Raw genomic sequence first — 19,539 nt, 5'->3', positions numbered from 1 at the left:
TCCAAGTTTCTCATTAAAAAACTAATTAAAATTAAAATTAATTACTATTTTTGTTATAAGTTAGAGGCTTAAATGAATTCTGAAAGAGGGTCATATTTTAGTTTGAATTAAACAATTCATCACAGCTCCAAATGAAGGACTAACAAAATTGAGTTGGATTGCTCCTAACAATAAAAAGGCTTGTGCTCCTGACTACTACAACGGTCATTTTGTGTGCTCTTGCTGTGGACACCTGCCCAAATCTTCCTTGTTTTCAAGAGTGTTTTGAAGGAAAAGTTCATTATTACATGAGGTAGAGGTGTGATTCTACATTGTGTTGCCTTTGCCTCTCGCTATTTGTTTTTCTACTTGCTAATGGCATTTCCATTTACAAAATGTTGTTGTGCTTCAGGGGTTTTGAGGGGTTTTGTTTGTTTGTTTTAAATTAATAAAACCTGTAAAATCACACACTGGAATAAAAGTGAAGAGCTCTGGCCATGTGACATGTCAGAAAAAACACAAACCAGGCTTTTTTCTAATGCTGCCTTCTTTCTTTGAAACATGGCTTGGCTTTGCAAAGACTAAAGGAAAAAAATAAAAATAATAAAGTAAGAAGAATAAAAATAATATTTTGTAGCCTTTGCAGACCACACGAATCTCCTGAGTAACTCCTGAGACACACGGCTTTCTTGCTGGAGAACCTATACATCCAAATAAATCCAAACCAAAACAGTTTTCTGTTTTCTTAACCACTGTTTGTTGGCAAGCCTCAATGAATAACATTTATAGACACTGGACTTCACAATGATAGAGCTAAAACTTCTGGCGGTTGTAGCAGGCATCTCCAGATTACTGTTCTTGGGAAATACTGGTCCAGCCAATTGTCACCTCTGACAACCACACCCAGCAGGCAGCCACCCAAACAGCGACAGAGCAACGCGTCACCCTCTCTCAGCATAAATGCTCTGTTTTTCAAGGACTCGACTCATACAGCAGGTGACAGACTGCAAGACTTCACCCACAGTCAGCAAGCTCCTAGCAGGAAGGCCAGGAGAGGGGATGCTAACGCTTGTCACTGGGTGTACCAGCATGCAAGAATGGGACTTTTGCATATCTGTGAAATACAAAACCTAGGAGGTATCCTATCCGATCACAAGCGACATCTCTCTTCCTGATGTAGACTCTGAACAAAACAGATAGGTACAAGCTTGCAGAATTTTCTCACTACCCACAATGTAACTCATGGTCTAATCCAGACCGATTCAGAGCCATTGCTAAGGAACCCAGACTTTTATTAAGTTCTTTCTTTTAGTAGCTGAGACATGACAGAAGAATTAATGGATGCACACTCTTGAAATTGCATGGAGAATATCCTTTTCCAGTATCCTGGGGAAACTGCCTTCATAACATACAACTGAACTTTATTTCCAGAGGAAAAACAGTAAGGGTCAGAGAGAACTGTTAGGCAGCAAAGAATCCCCCTTCAACACACACACATGCTGATGTTCAGAAGGAACATCCAACCTGGAAGAATAACTAGAGGATTGATTCTTCTGGTGTAGGAAATGAAAGTCCTTACAAATATCTCTACAGAAGAGGGTAATTGAACATAAAGTCCACCAACACCTGACAAACCTTCAAATCCTAACCAGATTTCCCAGGAAAGTTCACTAAGAGGTTATCTTGATGTCAAGGCAGTTTGTGCCTTAAGCTCTCAAGCACATACCCATTTGTGGGAAGACGCTGCAAACATTTGATATGGCACAAAAATCTGACAGTGATCATACCAGCAGAAGCAGCTTTAGAATAGCGTCCCCTCTGCATTGTCAGAAGAGATTCTGTTGCAACAAAAAGCAAAGCAAGTGTCTAAAGTTATGCAAGTTAGTAACAACCACACCACAAAAACCATGTCAAGTCAATGAGTCAACACTCTGCAGACGACTGGATCAGGCTATACAGAGACTCTGCAAAGACAAAACCTTTACAAAAAGACAGTTCCTAAAATTTTCCCAATACGAACAAGCTAAAAGAATACTGGAGAGACAGACAGCTGGAGAGAAGGATAGCTGCCTATGCAAACTAAGGAAGAACTTTCAGCAGAAGTGGTATATTTGATAGGGTCCCTTACTGCAGAAAAGGAAATGATAACCTGGTACCAGTGCCAATGCTGCCCAACCTCCAAACTACCTTTCCTCCTCTTAAGATAACTGACCCACCTGGAAAAGTTCTCACTCTATAGGAATAAAAGGCCAGGAAAAGAGGGAAGAACCTAACAAAGCCTGCTAGTTCACTGTAGTTCCATGAAAATCTCAGTAATCAAGGGAGTTGTCTCTAACACAAGACAACTACAGCAGATTTAGAATTATCTACATACATCAAATCTGTAATAAACCAGCAAATGTATAGCAGCTCATGAAGGACAATCTCTACACCAGCTCATGAGAAACAGTGATTACAAATCAAGATGAACAGCAAAAAACTTCAAATGGCAACACAGCTGTGGATTAGATGTTGCTGAAGACACATTTTGTACCTGATGAGAGATATGCACCACCACATTAGGCGCACTGTCTTAGTTGAGGTGCTTAGAACCTCAGGTGATCCGTGTGGCACAACAAATCCAGAAAAAACTTTAACTTGAACCTTGTTGCCAAAGTCATTGACACCAGGCTCGACTTCCATGAACAAACATGGCTGGTTTGTGACCTCTGTAGAGGTGTCTTAGCTCCAGAAGGATAACCATAGTTCTTACAGAGAAGCCTACGTAATTCAGGTATCAGCCCTGCAAACGAGTAGCTGACAATGAACCGACCACTACCTGTGACCTCGCCTGCTCCAGAAGTGCTTGTGCTGTGCTGGCACAGATGAGGTCAGCCTGTACTAATACGAGTTAGCAGTGATCCCTTCCCTGTGGAGCTGCCAAATGGAGATGGAGCTGTGCAACACACAGGAGCGGTCCTCACATCGCGTTTCAGAGCAATGGGCACCTGAAAGCAATGAGTGCTGAGGGTTTGCACACAGTTGTATTGAGAGCACACGGTGCACACTGTGTAACTGTCAAACGTTCAGCACCTGCTGGCATCAAGGTGAGCTACAATTTGGCATGAAAAAACATGACTGTCTGGTGTTCCTTCACAACATCTCTAATACAGAACACTTAAGAGTCTCTCCTGACAGGCAATAAACATTACACCACAGAACAGACTGGCATGGCACAGAGTTTTGGACAAGAACATACCACAGAGCTACAAAAGCACGTCACTCCTTTCACTTTTCAACTCGCATCACTCTGGAATTAAGTCAAATTTCACCCAGATACAATGCTTAAAAGTTTTGGTACAGCACTAGTTGACCACAGCGTCCCACTTAATTTGCTTATCATCACTCTCCCCACGTGCCCAGTCTGCACACACAGATTACAAATCATAACTAACGGTTATGGTCTATGAAATACTAATTATTGAGCAGCTGATTTACAATTATTGCCAACATACATGAAAGATACTTTCTCAAAAATCATCAAGAATCCTGACTGCAGTGACTACAGAAAACATATTTGTACATCCTTTTTTTCTTACTAAAGGGTCAAAAGACAAGAGATTCAACCTCATAGTAAAAGCTTTTGCTTACTCTTACTATGCAAGAATTACTTTTCAAGCTACAGAACTCAACTGTAGTGTCTAAAAAGTGAAGGAGTGAATCATTGATAAAGTATTGATTCACAAGTCTGTTAAGAATATCGTTAAAGAAATAATGCCACACTGGAGCACCAAAAAGCCACTGCATTTAACAGTGATCCCATATGGAAAAAATCTTACCTGTTCAGCTGAAAAGGTGTGTAAGAAGTGTTCTGGGAAATGTGTCATGTTATACAGCAACAGTTGACAAATGCTTCAACCACAATGTGATTTGAAAGTATTTTGACTTTTCTGGAAAGCTGAATTCCTTGAAAGTGTGTTAACATTCCTTTCTAGTCAAGCATACAGAGCCAAAACACCAGAGTGCTCTGTCAAACTGCAACCCAAACATCACAAAAATCTCTTTTTAGTCTAATGCAGAAAGAACTAACAAAAACACTATCAAGAGCTAAACCAATTACTTTAATTATTGATCTCAAAGTGATTCAGATTTAGCTCTGCCATTAATTTCAATACACTTGCATCAAACAACAATGCAGTTATACCAAAATTGGATTTGTTTTCGAGAAAGGAAGAAACAAAATAAAATGTCACCAATTATTTTGACCTGTTATTTTAAATAGGAGATTTTAAAACTCAATTACTCTTCATTTCTGCCAATAGTTCGCCTGTACCAAGGTGTATCAACATCAGTGCTGTTCAAGCACCTGATGAAATGCAGAATAGCTTGCCTATTCCCATTTACCACAGTCTGCACACAAACAATGAAGAGTAATGGATTAAATGCACATTATCTTCCTACAGAAAGCAACACCCTAAACCAACGGATTACATGAAAACCCTTAAAAATCTCACTCCTTTGTCTGCACTGTGAATGCACTACTCTAGGTACATACCCTTTGTAATCTTAGTGATGACAAAACCTTTCGCTGATGCCACTTCTTCACCTGGAGGTGTGGAGACCCGATGTTGGACAATTCCACCAACTGACAGCTACTCAGGGTTGCCTCAGTCCCTTTAAATACCCCTTTTTAGAAACAGTCTCCAATTTTAGATTCTCTCGCTGCCGATACAGAAGTTATTTTGCAGTGAAAACATGCCAAATGCTAAGCCTGTAACTTCAAATACAAACTATCAATGTGGACATGATCTTACATGTGATTTGGCTGATTGCGACATTTATGAAAAAGCAGTGCTTTTTCAGTTGGTCTGAACAGAAGTAGAAGTATTTTCATACCTTTAAGCTTGAAATCAGAAAGCTTTTAAACAAAATCAAGTCTAGTTTTGATTTTTACTAACCATCAAATGCACAGTTCTGAGTAATGACTAAACTTAATGACTGGGTATGACTAACACTTATAAATAATTAGTGCCTTCTCTCCCCCTCCCCCATGGGGGAGAGGGAAGGAAAGGAAACCAAATGATACACTGGTAAAAAGGAAGAATGAAAGGAATTAAGAGGTTGAAGTTCACGTCGTGAACACTTCTCTTCTTCCAATCCACCCTTAGTACTACTGCAAACATCACCGCACGTGTGATTATTAAAACTAACAGCTCCTCACGCTTTTCTCTAAACCTCTGCACAGTTTAGCCACTTTCAGCCATCCTACTCCACATCTTTTCTTCCAAACTCCTCCACCAACCCCTCAGCAAACGCTCTTCTGGTCACCTCCGTGGACTCTCCTTGCTACAGGCACTGCAATTCCCCGGTGCTACTCCCTGGAGTTGGTTCTTCTGACTCATGGGAGTTCAACTGGTCCCACTCGCCACACCACCACTTATGCCGAATGCACCTGACATTACTACATTCTGAAAGAGGTGCTAAATCTAACCTTCTCTTACAGAAAAATTTGATTAATAAACTGCAGGAGGATGGTAAGATAGCTCACTACTGCCTCACTGCCCCCTCAAACCATTTAAGAAAGACTAGAGCATGGCACCACACCTCATTGCTCAGGTTTTGTTTATACTCCGATATCTAGAGCACACATTTTTCAACTGAATCTCTACTGGGTGTCTGTAAAGAACCTATCCAGCGCATGCTTTATTCTGTACAACAGCACTGTGACGGTTTTTAACAGTTCAGCTACTCTCAGAAGCATGTATTAATCAAGTTATAATGATAAGTTAAACCATTTTTATTAGACACAACACAAACCTTAGAACAGTCATGCTCACCATGAAGAATAACATCACACACTGACACAAGTTTTATGTTACTAGTTGTCTCGGTACTGGTTACAATGTGCGACTGAAAAAATATTTTAGTAATGCATTTTAAGGAAAAAAGCATCAAAATTAAAAGCTGCACAGTGTTCATAATTTACAGCTCTCCTTTTTTAACCACAGTTCTACACTGACAAGAAGTTCGTCAATTTTTATCAATATACTTTTAGAGAGCCCACAAAAAAGAGCTTGTCAACTGAGTCAAACCCTGCACTAAATCCTGTACAAATACATAATAAAAGGACTGTCCCTGGGTAAAAGGATTTATAACGACTTTATGCATGTCGCCAAGAATCAATCTTTCATGTGCAAAGTGTAACTTTCTCATCAGTGCTAAAAAAAACAGAAACTCATCTTTTAAAAATCATCTCTGTAGAGATCATCTACATTTGTACAATGCCTTATGACAGCTCTGCTGAGGTGCGGAGCTGCCTATACAGATCTCACTGCAGAAACACGATGCAGCAATATTAGTTACTTGCGATTACTAACTCCTTCTTGATTATCGATTAACTATACCATTACATAGTGATGAGGTTTTGTTCTGACCAAAAAACAGTCTGTATTTAAAATCACCTTAGTTATAAAGGCATAACTGAGGCCTCAAAGACAACTATGTCTGTTTACATTAAATGTTATACTAAAGATATCTGAAGACAATTAGTCCAAGACAGGAGGTTTTGCCATAAAAACCTATCTCTCAGTTCCTTGTGACAGACCTCCAGAAGAAAAACAGCATTTCTGGAAGGAATCAAAGAACAGAAATAGGATAAAAGTTTCCAGAATAAACAGAGGTTAAACTGTCCTGAAAGGTTAAAAACAAGACTCCAGTGTGGACACAACTGTATTGCTGTAAAAGATGCTTATTGTCCAAGGTACTTTCCTTCTCCGAGGAAGCAGTATGCAAGAGGGCTGATACCACAAAAACTGCATCCAGACCAGAAAGGTTTTGCAACTTTAAAGAAACCTGTACCACTATAACACACTACAACTCCCTGCATTTAGGCAAGACCTTAATTAGTTTAAAAACAAATTCAAGTTAACACTTTAACAACCTACACCACACGAAAACAAAGCCTCCACAGCCACTGCCTCCATAAAACAATTGTGTGCGACCTGTCAAAGGGACAGAGCCGCACTGAGGCTTCGGTTCTAGAAGTGCAGCAGGGAAACTTCGGCAACGTTCACAGATCACACAACTATTTGTAAGCAGGAGCATCCCCGTGGCTGTGCACAGAAAAAGCCCTTTGTAACTTGTGAGCGTCACAAACTCTCTCCTTCACATACAGCTTTACAGTTCACAACTGAAAAGGCCATCTACTAAAAACCACTAAAAAGTGCATTCTATCATTGTCTTCAGTTGTGAGGAACACAATATTCACAACTATTTTTTCCATGCCACTACCTCTGCAAATCTTCTTTCACAAGACAGAATAGGCCTACCCTAAAAAAGTTAAACTTGCTGGCACTTACTGTCTTCTAACTGGCAAAAGCCTTTTCAGCATCAAGCAATGGCATCAAATTCAAGGAGCAGATTCAGACAGATAAATGGAGTTATTAACATTCATAAAGTTTCAACACAGAGAACAATCCTGACAAGAGTAGTTATTTTCACCTAAATATGCTGATTTCAAGTACTTCTGAACAAAAAACTTATAATAATAGGGAATGTTTATCATGTTGTGTTCCTAAGCGTTTTCTCTGTCTCTTTCTTGCTAAGTAGACCCCTAGTATTTGATCACAGTTTTAATGCGAGCAGAAAGCCAGAACACAAGCTTTCCACAAGCCAATCTCTTCTCTATGCTAAAACACACTTAGGCTAATGTCAGTATTTTCAACTGCATTCCTGAACCACTTCATACATTTGTTTAGGATTTGATTTACATACCATCTCCAAAAACAGAAAAGACAAACAATAGTAAGAGTTTTCATACACCAAAACACTTCATTTGAAGATGTGTGTGTTATTAGTGCCCCAAACTGTTGCAGTTTCAGCTCAGATTGCCAAGTTTGCTGCACCATCCTGTATTAGTAAGTGATTCAAGCCCTGGGGGGCATTCAAATTTGTGGTCCTCAAACCAAGAGGTTACATTTTAAAAGTAACCAAGGTAAAATTTCCAGAGATGGAAAATTCATTTGCTCAGTGAACATAGAAACACCATGTATCTTCTAGAGTAGCTGAGTGCAAAATGTGTCAAAAGAAACAAATCACTCCCTTTTGGTCACTGACCAGCCCCCTTGACCATAAGCCTAGCAATACCTAAAAAACTCAGAAAGACCACAATTTGAAGTCATACAAAACAAATTCATACATGCTGTAGGGTGCAACAGTATTTCCCATAACAGAACTGAACAATAACGTAGGCAAAGTTAACAGCTTTCATAGCTTAATAGAATCACAATCATATTCCCATTAGATCCCATCACTTAAAGACACGTTGTTATCAGATGTGCAAAACGAGGGATTGGTTTGCCTCAGGACACTAATAGTAACAAAACCAAAACCATCCTATCACACAGCTCTCTGAGTCTTAAGTTCTTTTGGGGTACAAAGCTAAGCATGCAGGATTCCTCAGTTATGGAAGTTGCAGTAAGGACAAACACAACTTTCAGTCTGGCAACATATGGCAGATCTGATGTAGCAGATTTCATATAAAGCAGAATGTTCCTTTTGCTGATGCATGATCTGAACATAAAATCCACCCCTCACCCAGAAGAGTTCTGCAGAAGAGATCCACAGTTAAATTCAGAAAGAGATACGACTTTACGCGCCAAGTACAGGACTCCCAAGTTCTAATCTTGGAAAAATATCGATTCCCTCATGGCCTTGGGCAAGTCATAACTTCTCTAACTTGCTCTTTCCCCCAGCTCTAAAACAGAGTTCATACCACTTTATTTACCAACCCCACAGGTATGCTGCAAGGATTAAGCTTTGTAAAATGCTTTGAAAGCACAACATACTATAAGTACTCTTGAGGCTCCTACTATCATTGTGCATTACAGACATTATTTTGAACAAAATAGAGCCATGCCAACACAGTTAACAGGCATAATATTGGCAGCACACGCAACACACAGGGAAACTGTAATCAGGATATGTTCGAACTCGCTTACCAGCCAGTGAGAAATAGAAACAACTACATTCCACTACTCCATAGTATTTCTTCTGTTCTGTACCTCTTAAATTATGGAAGTCTGTAGATTTTCTCATCTATGTATACTCCTAGTTACTTTAGGCACTTCTGGGGTACATGTTTCAAGTACCAAGTAACTCAATTAATGAGGCTTTCAGTATGAAGAAGTAGCACAAATTGTTTCACAAAGAAAAGATAGCCTGATCCATCTCAGCCTGCTGCCTATTTCTACCCACTCTCTTCAGACCTACAGCCTAGCACCCCAACTCCTTACTGAAGGAAACTGTATTACTGTGGTAGTTATTTCTCAGTGACACCAGCTCCAAAATGTATGACTGCTCAAGTCAAAAGGCCCAGAACCCACACTTGGTGTTCAGGTAGTTTTCCCATCCTAAAGCTGCTAGCGTAAAGGTCCAAGTTAGAATCCTTCTTGGACAGCAAACACAGGCTAAAAATAATTGGTTTCTACAAAAGCCAAGCTTTCATTTAACACCAACTGAAGTTTCGAGCTTCTAAGGCCATGAAAAAAATTTGAGTTTGCAAATAGGGATACTCCATCCTCCAGGGTTCACAGATGTACATCACCAGTGTTCCTACCTTTGCTACTAGAAATCATCAACTGCCAGTATAAATTGTAGAGATCATTTGCATAAGCAGAGTTCTGAACTTGGAACACATCATTTTTAAAGAAGCTCCTTCACTTTCATAGCTCAGAAAGGGCCCATCTTTCCCAGGCCAAAAGTCAACACCGAAATGACATCTGGGATACCCTCCAGAAAAAAAGGAATCACAGAATCCTAGAGTGGTTTGGGTTGGAAGGGACCTTAAAGATCATCCAGTTAAAGCCTCCCACTGGATCAGGTTACTCCAAGCCCCATCTAACCTGGCCTTGAACACCTCCAGGGATGTGGCAGCCACCACTGCTCTGGGCAACCTGGGCCACGGCCTCAGTCTCATCCCCTGTCGTGAGCTCCTGGCAGATCCAACTGAGGGTTTTTTTAAGGAATAAAAGATGCAAAGCAAAACAGATCTACAACAGCAGTTCTAAGTGCAGCTGTACAACTGCATTACTGCTAATGAGAATACTGGCCATCATCACAGATGTAAAACAATTATATAAACTATACAGGCAACCTATCCTATCTGCTATCTTCAAACAAGACTGACAGAATCTTCTTTATTCAGGAAAAGAAGAATTAGTTTTAAGATCAAGCTAACAAATTTTCCTAAGTACTAACATTCCCTCAGAAGGTAAAAGAAAAGAAAAAAGGATAACAGGACAAAGTGAGGGTTGCTAGATTTCAGTTTCATGTAAGCTAGCAGAGAAAACTGTCCAAACCTACCAGCTCTACATTGTTCTTACTCTATACCTACACCGCTGTCTCCAAGCTACTCCTTTCTTTAAGCAGGCACCTTAAAAGCTTATGAGATATTTGTACATAAAAATAAAGCAGGAGTGTAACAACATAAAGCAGCTGCAAGAACAGAAACTAAATCTTTGAACCCTCAATTAACAACATTGCTAAAGGAAGCAGAAACACACAGACATTGGTTCCGAAATTCTATTACAGCACTGCCAGAGAAGACAGTATTCTGAAAAGTGATGTTCAAGTACGCCAAGTTTTGGGAGTTTACAAGATCATTCTACCACGTGTTAGCAACAAGCTCTAAACACTTTATCAACTTTTACATTGCAAACGATTAATCTTAGGGCAGTATCTGAAGTTACACTTTTCTGCAGACTTTTGAACCTCTGTAACAGCAGAACACTGACTCCATGCTTTAACAAACTCACTAGTTTTCCTACCTCTTACCACAATATTGCACACAACACATTTCACATTATTGCTTGAAGTACTCCACAGCAAAGAACTACAATTTAGTTCCAGTTACACTTGCAAAAGATGTTGCACCTTTAATGTAGCATTGTATAGAGAAACTTAAGCTCCAACCTCCTAGAAAAGCATCTGACAATACTTTCATGTCTTTGCTAAGAAGCAATAAGTAAGATTATTTTTGGACTGTCATTACCTAAATATGTCAAATTGGACCACGAGGTTCAAACACAGGCTCCTGAAGAAAAGATTAAGCACAATAGTCCGCTTCTTCAGTAGTGGAAAACCATTATGAATTAACAGATACGCCGGATAGTTCAGTTTCTTTGAGAAGCAGTGCACCAGAACCCAGTAAGGCCACAGCAACTACGGCCCATTAGCTCTTCAAAGGTCTCTAACTTGGTCACTCAATGACTGTTGCACAAGCACCTTGATACAATACAAAGCATTACTCTAAAAGTAACACATTTCAAAGCTCATTGATGGACCTTATTTCCCACATGCTTTTTAAAGAGAACATTTGAGACCTTTCAAAGTTTCTAATTTTGAGGTCCCAGGTTACTAACACTCATTGACAGTTTACATTCTGCTTTCTATACATGTGAAATTGCAACTGTATTTGGGAGAGCTTGAAACAGTAATTCATGGTAAGAATATAACTATAAAAACCCTGCTACTCATTGGTCAAACCTTCCCTAAGAATTTTCTAAGTGTTTGTAAATCTTGGTGTAAAAAGCAACACGTGTAGTGCATGCACCAAGTCTTACAAACTCTTATTAGCACACACTACTAACTTTTAAAAACAAACTTGTGCACACAAATGTGGTGCATATGGTAGATGTGCAGCATACCAGCACTGCAGTTGCAGCTTCATGCTACCGCACTGCCTCAAAAAATCCAGACTATGACACTGTAATTTAAAATACAATTTCAAAAGCAGAGTCATGTATTCTCCTTTCACTACAAGTGTATACGCACGCTACTAAAGATTAAAGCGGTTGCGTGTGGGTAGACTTTCAGAGGTGCTTAACCCTTGTACCTGTGAGATGTTTGCAAGAGCTCAACATCTATCAGTTTTTAAGTGTTCCATAAGAAATGCTCTATGCAAAACATTTTCAAAGTTGGTTATTTGCACAAGGTATAAAAATGTTAAACAAAGCCATTTTAAAAACAATCTGTTCCACTAAAAGAAATCCTTTCCAATGTTAAGTCTATCTCATCACGCAAGAGCCCCATCTCCAATTTCTATGTATTCAGCCATCTACACTTGCTTATGTTAAGAGCCACGCAATTCTTTTTAAGTTATAAATATTTTTTAAAGTGTGGGACAGACAAGAAAAGTGCTTAATAAAAAAAACTCAAGTGTTTAGAACCGATGTTGTTTTACTTTGATCTATCAAGACCTCCAAAGGAGCAATTTACGGTGCAATGATGCCTAAAGTCTGGCAACGCTGCTTCTAAGAGTAACACATTTCAGTATGCTGTGGCAGTTTGAAAACATCAGCTACCTGGAAAAAAGGTCCCACTGGACTCAACTGTAGAATTTTTCCCATTATCAGGTTTATAATGCATTATTTGTGACAATGTAGGTATACAGAGCAACAGACTGTAAACCTGAAAAATCCTTTGATACATTGCAGCAATAAATAAGTTAATAAGGCTTTTCCAGCCTATCAACTTACAAGCTTCAAATTAAGCACTGGGATATCAAGGTCTAAGTTTTACTGCTATTTTTTAAATTAGCAACATGTGTCATTCAAATTACTCACACAGGGAATAATCTATACACAAAAAAAAAAAAAAAGGAATATTTACGCCAGTTAGAACTTAGATGCACAGAATGTTTGACAGACTTCATCAAGCTACATGGTATCACATACCAGAAATAGCACATCACACAAAAAGATGGTGTGTAGTAACACAGTGCGGTTTCTGCTCTACCTTATGTGACAGGTGCTTGGCTTTAAGGCGGGTCAGGAGTTTCAATAGATGGACTTCTACTAAGATCAATTCAAATAGATGATACACAACCACCACTGATTTCATTCGCTACTAATAGTAATATTTAATTAGTTCTTTTAATTAATTAAATTAATTAATTTAATAATTCTTTTTATACTACCTTGAAAACAGTAAATAGTAAGAATATAGCTATTACTATATGTTATTAAAAAGACAGGAAACTCTGTAGGTTCACCCAAGTCTTTTCAGTTAAAACTGCATAGAAGTACAAGCTCGATTCAAAATAGTAGCAAATACACAACCTTAAATCTCTAAATCTAGGATTTTTAAGGAAGGACAAAACAGTTCTCAGAGAAGAAATGCTTGTCATCCTGCTTTTGCTCACCCACTGCGCTCAGGACTACATTCCTCATCCAGAGATGCTCAGCACTGAGCACGAGACCAGCTACTACAAAAGCTGCAACCCTAGACACAACAGGGTGAAGTAAGGACATAGGAAGGCTGCCTTTTGTATCACAACTCCAGTGACTACAAAGATCATCATAAGCTATAAATCTGTGAGTTTTTAAGTCAGACTTTGAAGTTTTTTAAAGTAAAAGAAGATAGTTTCATGTTTTATCTGCTGCTTTCTCTGTTCGTGAGTGCTCTGTGGTACTAGAGGCGTGCAGGGACAGAGAAGGAACCAAATAGCATGTGAAGGTTATATGAACTACTGACAAAACCCTCTTAAAAGCCAAAACGCCTTATATGAAAATGAAATAGCAACATTTTATTTGATAATATTCCATTGTCAGGTTTTGGCAGCTTGCAGCTTCATCTACGCTCACACCAAAACAAAGATACCAGGCAGAATCATTTTCAAATCCTTAGAGCCGAAAAGACTTAATAGTCACCCAAAATCACATGCTAAATAGGGCAAGGCTACTATTCTACTACTCAAAACCAGAAGATTCTCATTGTTAAACGTAATGCCTTTTCCAGAACTCACAATTAAACAGCAAGAAATCTTATTTGGACACCCTCATTCCAGCAAGAAATACACTTCCAAGACACGATGTCTCGATCCTCTTACTTACCTGGTGGTAACTGAAAATTCTGAATGTTAGTTGGATTCTGAGGTGGCTGAGGCAAACGAGGTGCTAAAACTGTAGGAGTCAAAGTTGCTCTGATTCCACTCGTAGTTGCTGTTGGAGTCCTTGGCAGACTTTGTGCCACTGTATTGGCAGTGCCTTTAGCCATTCCTGTGGGGGTGCCAGGAGCCGCAGGAGGTATCCCACCAGGATTGGGAGCAACATTGGAGAGCCCAGCTTGCATAGTTTGCCCAATAATCATGTTACCCCCTGTAGTACTGGGCTGGCCACCAGTAGCCAGCGTCTGCTGTTGGGATACTGCCTGGACTATAGTTTTAGGAGACTCAGATTTGATGACCTGTGTGGCGGGAGCTGCTGGCACAGTAGAACCAGACTGGCTGTTCACAAGTGATGTCTGGAGGGAAACTCCAGATCCCACAGTGGCCGTAGCAACGGCAGGAAAACTCCCCACACTGATGGTTGAATTGATCACAGTATTGCTCCCATTCTGAGTGGCTGCACCAGCTGCAGCTACCGTGGGTCCTGCTGTGTGAATCGGTGGCCTCACAAGCGTTACCGTTGGTGCCCCAGTTCCAATGCTTGGTGGTGGCTGTGAGGAGATAACTGTGGGCGAGGAGGAAGATGCAGAGGACACAGCAGTATTAAGGAAAGAAGTCTGGATGACAGTGTTGGAAGCTGACGGCAAAACAGCATTAACAGTATTTCCTTTCCCCACAGATCCAGGTCCATTGTTAATGAGAGGGGCCACAGCAGGTGCAGAAGCAGGGTTAGCGGTCGTAGGAGTCCCAGGGAAAGCACCACTTCCTGTGTGGTGAGAGTTCATCACCACATTACTCCCATTCAAAGTTTGCACCGTTGTGGTCCCGATCTTGCCATTCCTAGTGGACAAGGCAGTCGCCATGGTGCTGATAACCACCGATTTGCCCTGACCGAGGGTCCCTGGGGCAGCAGTGACGTCGGATCCTCCTGCTGCTGCAGTGGTGGTGCTGGTGCTCGTTGTGGCGGCTCCATCCAGAGCTGAAGTCTGGGACCTGGTGTTATGATTAATAACACCCCCTTGCACTCCTGCTCCTGCAAAACAACAACAAGGTTAAACACAGAGAATAAGCGAGAAGTCCAGCGAAGGCAGAATATTCTCCCTCATCACCTAGTCTTCTCTATCTCCCAGGCTGCCTGCTTGGAGCCAAGAAAACGAGAAAGACTACAAACTAAAAAGGGCTCTGAAGACATTATCTTCAAGTCTCCAACTTCTCACCCAAGAGTGACAGATTCAATATTAATTGCAACACCCCTGCTTTCAGCATACAATAAGATAAAACAGGGAGAACAGATTTTATATGAACTAAGGGGAGGGAGGAGGACAATCAGCACCTCTCCCCTACTCTAGGGCTTAACATTACACTTAGCAACAGGACTTCAACTGCAAGGAGGGAAAAATGGCAATGGAAGACACGTTAAAGAGACATAAGCCCAATGCAGGTTACCCTCTGATCTTTTCACATCCTACAGAGTAAGTCAGTTATATCAGAAGGCTCAGCAATAGCAAAATATGAAAAAGTGAAAGGGAAGAAAAACATCGGCCTGGCAAGACATGAAGTACTGCAAGGCCTGAAGGTTACCAGAAGACTCCACTTCATTAGAGTGTTTCCTTCTGGATTTGAAATTCCCTCAGAGAGACAGTTAAAAATAAATAAATAAAAAAGCAAGGCTGGTTTTGAGAAGGGACAAGATGATGTAGCTTCTTGTCCTGAATAATCCTCACGCTCCTTGAGGAGGCCTGGTGTTATCACAAGTACAACCACACACAGTGCAGGTCCTGGACCTAAGGAGACAGAAATGGGAAAAGAATAGTGACAGACAGATCCTGAGATGCCTGTTATAAGGGTTAAGGAGATCCTCCTAGAAAAGCTTCATTAATCATGACAGAAGGTCTGTAATATCTTCTTACACTTCAGCAACAAGAAAGCAAGCAAAAAAAAGGGGAGGGGGGGAGGGGAGGAAATGCAGAGAGATTCTGGGGAGACATTTTTTTGTAATTCCCCTGAAAAACAGCTTCCCTCCATTCTCACATAGCGAGCCCACAGTCCCAGCCTTCACAGCGTCCCCTGACAACCCTCAGCACACGCAGAGGGAGAATATTCCCGGGTAGCTACGGGCGGTGGATGGGTGGGAGAAGACATTGTCCAAGGTGGGGTGCTGTGGCCTGAATTCGCCCCCTCCCTAGGACCTGGTGTTGTGACAACACCCCCTTGAGGGCAGCGGAGGAATGAGAGGTGTTGAATGCCCCCTCCAAGCCCCTGGAACAAGGGAGGAGGTGCGGGGGGGAAGAATGTCCAGACAGACAGATCTAGGGGGGAAGCATTTTGAGGGACTTCCTCCCCTTGAAATCCCCCCTCGCTTCCTCCTCTACAGGAAATAGGTGTCATGATTAATAACACCCCCTTGCACTCCGGCAACAGAGGAGGGGGAGGGGAGGGAGCGTTCACACAGACAGCTAAGGCGGCGTTAGCAGGAGGGAGTCCCCCCGTGACCCCCACCCTGGGAAAGGGAGGGGAGCCGGCACAGCCGGTACCGCGGGGGTGGGCTCGGAGCCCCCCGAGATGGCCAAGAGCAACAAGGGCAAGGGGAAAGCAGAGGGGACCGGCAGAGTCACTGCCGGCTCCTCCTGCGGGAGGGCAGCCCCCGCGCAGGATAGAATCCCCCTCGAGTAAAGCAGAGGCGAGGAGGGAAAATAAAGGGGAGGGAGCAGAGGCGAGGGGAGGCTCTGCCCCTGTGATCGATGCCACCCTTCGCTCTCCAGCTCCTGCCACAACGAGGAAAGAGGGAAAAGGGGGGAACGCACGGAGGGAGAGGAAGGAGAAGAGGGAAAAGGGGTAAAGCAGAGAAGGGGAGCAGGGGCGAGGGAGAGGAGGGAAAGCAGGGGCGAGGAAGAGCAGGGGCGAGAGAGAGGAGGGGGAACAGGGGGGAGGAAGAGGAGGGGGAACAGGGGCGAGGGAGAGGAGGGGGAACAGGGAGAGGAAGGAGCCGGGGCGAGGGAGAGCAGGCAAAAGGGGGGAAAGCCGAGGGCTCGGAGGGGGAGCCGTGGCGGGGGAGGGGAAGGCTCGGAGCCCCCCAGCCCTGCCCACGTTACCTGCTTTTGTGATCTCGGCGGCGCTCAGTCCCATCTTGCCGCCGCTGCCGCTCTCTGTTTGGGCATCAGCGTTGCCTCCCACTACTACTCCTGCAGGGCTGGCGCTGCCGCCGCTGCCGCTGCCGCTCACAACATGGTTCCCCAGCAGCCCCCCAGCGGCCCGCAGCGGCTCCTGCGCCTTGTGGTGCTGGTGGTGGTGGCCGGAGGCGGCCAGCTGGGACTCTAGGGAGCCCACCAGGTCGCTTACCACCTTCTCATCCACCTCCGTGTTCAGGAAAACCTCATCCAGCAGATCCGAGCCCGCCGCCATCTTTTTTTCGGAGGGTTCCTGCGAGCGGCTCCCTCCTCCCCCCCCTCCCCCTTCCACTCCCCCCCCCGCCCCGCACTCGCGGCCCGGTCCCGCCCCCGCCTTACTGCGCATGCGCGCGCGCCCGGCCTCACCTCACCGGCCTGGGCAGGGATTCCGCCCGGCGCTGATTGGCCGCCGCCCGCCTATAAAAGGCGGGGCAAATGGCTGCGAGGGCTCAGTTGCGAGGCGGGCGGGTGGCGCGGCGGGTGGGGGTGAAGGGAGCGGGGTTGTGGAGGGGTGGGAGGGTTAGAGCGGCGGGCGCGAAGTTGAGTCGGGCGAGCGGGCGGTGGAGTAAGGAGGAGGGGGTGGCTGACACCGCTTCTTTGTCTGCCTCGGCCCAAAATGGCTGCGTGTTTCCCTGCTGCGCCCGGGGCTCCCCCGGCGGCGCCAGGCTGAAGGGCGCCCCGCACCTGGGCCGGCTGCGCGGGATTGAGACACCGGCCGCGGGGGGGGGAGGAACGCCCAGATACAGGCGGGGAGGGGAGGTAGGGGGGCTGCGGTGCCCCGGTACGGCGGGAGGATGCGTTCCCACGGGATACAGCGGCGAGAGGATGCTCCGCTGTGTCTCGGGGGTGGCTGCGGTGCCCCGGTACAGCGGGAGGATGCTCTGCCGTGTCCTGGGCTCGGTGTCAGGAGAATGCCCTGATATGTTTCGGGGACAGTAGTGGGTCGCGGTCCCCCGGTACGGCGGGAGGATGCTTTGTCGCGACTCGGAGGCGGCGGGGGGGTTGCTGTCCCCCGTTACAGCGGGAGGATGCTCCGCTGTGTTTCGGAGGTGGTTGCAGTCTCCCGGTGCGGTGGGAGGATGCTCTGCTTGTCTCGGGGGTGGCTGCGGTCCCTTGGTACAGCGGGAGGATGCTCTGCCGTGACCCGGGGGCGGTGGCGGGGCTGTGGCCCCCCGGCACGGCGGGAGAATGCGTTCTCGGGCTCCCCGGAGCAGCCTGACTCAGCACGGCGAGCCCGAGGAGGGAGGGAGGGAGAGAGGGAAGCTGCGATTGCAGCGCTGGGAAGGGAAAAAAAAAAAAGAAGAAAGGAGGGGGGGGAAGAGAGGGAGATGACAATTTTAAACGGTCCACTCGCAGCTCTGAGCCCGGCATGGCCGGGAGCGGCCCCTCCTGTGTGTCAGCCCGCGTTCCACCCCCGCCGCCGCTTAACCCTTGGGGGGAGCGGGGCCGGGACCGGCCGAGCACCGGAGGGAGCTGCACTTCGACCCTTGCTGTGCAACCGTCGTGAAGGAAGTAAATACAGTTCTAGTAAAAATACAACCTGCAATAAAGGCGCTCTCTTTGCCACGCACGGCTTCCCCAGAAGGCTGAGCTGTGGGAGCAATATTAACTGAAAGACAAAGCGTGGCATGTGGTAAGTTTTAAGGGGTATCAATCTTAAAATAGCACCTCTTATTTCACTGTTATAAAATAAGCTTTGCTCTTATGTATTGGGACTGGGTGGAATTAGTGGCTGCAGCTGTGCTGCAGTGGGATGGACTCAGCACCTGCCAATGTCTTGGCTGACGATACCCAGAACCAACTGGGCTGATGGCTGTGAAGGTGGAGACCTGGAAGAGTAAGAGCTATGAGTTATCTAGGAGAAGGGCTTGCTTTAAATAGGTCAGAGACAAAGTATTCACTGCTTAGGGTTGCCCAAACATGGGTGTCAACGCTTCCTGCCTTAACTTGTAGTGCTGTGACATGAATTCAATGGCTCTGCTGGACGCTTGGCCCAGTGAGCGTTGGGAGCAGTGCTGAAGTACTGTCCCAGGTCTCACTCTGCTCTCAGACCTGAGAGGCTTCGACTGGGTGTTGGGAAGAATTTTTTTTTTCACAGAGGGTGATGAAACACTGGCACAGGTTTTCTAGAGAGGTGGTCAATGTCCCATCCCCGGAAACATTCAAGGTCAGTTTGGATGGAGCTCTGAGCAATCTGATCTGGTTGAGGATGTCCCTGCTCACTGAAGGGAGGGGTTGGACTGGATGACCTTCATGGTTCCCTCCAACCTAAACCATCCTATGATCTGCAAACATGCCTACAAGGCAGAAGCTGCTTGCCAAAAGCTGGCAGGTAAAACAAAAACTGATGTTCTTAACATATGGGCCTTGAATAACAGGGTGAGTAAATATCTTAAAAGTCTTAGAAATTCACAGTCTATGTTAAGGAATATGACACTTCCAGTTTCTCATCTCCTCTCACCTGCAGAA

At 44.2% G+C, this 19,539-nt stretch overlaps 1 protein-coding gene across 1 annotated transcript in view; it reads right to left on the bottom strand.

Moving 5' to 3' along the window:
• Nucleotides 1-17,328, bottom strand: part of TAF4 (TATA-box binding protein associated factor 4) — a 38,820-nt gene extending 21,492 nt beyond the window's left edge. The window contains exons 1-2 of the mRNA XM_054081771.1: nucleotides 16,996-17,328; nucleotides 13,851-14,936 (exon numbers count right to left, since the gene is read on the bottom strand). Coding sequence (XP_053937746.1) covers nucleotides 13,851-14,936; nucleotides 16,996-17,305 — 1,396 coding nt within the window. The 5' untranslated portion in view covers nucleotides 17,306-17,328. The remainder of the gene's footprint in view (nucleotides 1-13,850; nucleotides 14,937-16,995) is intronic.
• Between the last annotated feature and the right edge of the window lie 2,211 nt (nucleotides 17,329-19,539).

The sequence above is a fragment of the Cuculus canorus genome, chromosome 16 (genome assembly GCF_017976375.1).
Source record: "Cuculus canorus isolate bCucCan1 chromosome 16, bCucCan1.pri, whole genome shotgun sequence".
NCBI classification, from domain to species: domain Eukaryota; kingdom Metazoa; phylum Chordata; class Aves; order Cuculiformes; family Cuculidae; genus Cuculus; species Cuculus canorus.
The sequence above is the reverse complement of the archived record's forward strand: the minus strand, read 5'-3'. Positions and strand labels throughout refer to the sequence as shown.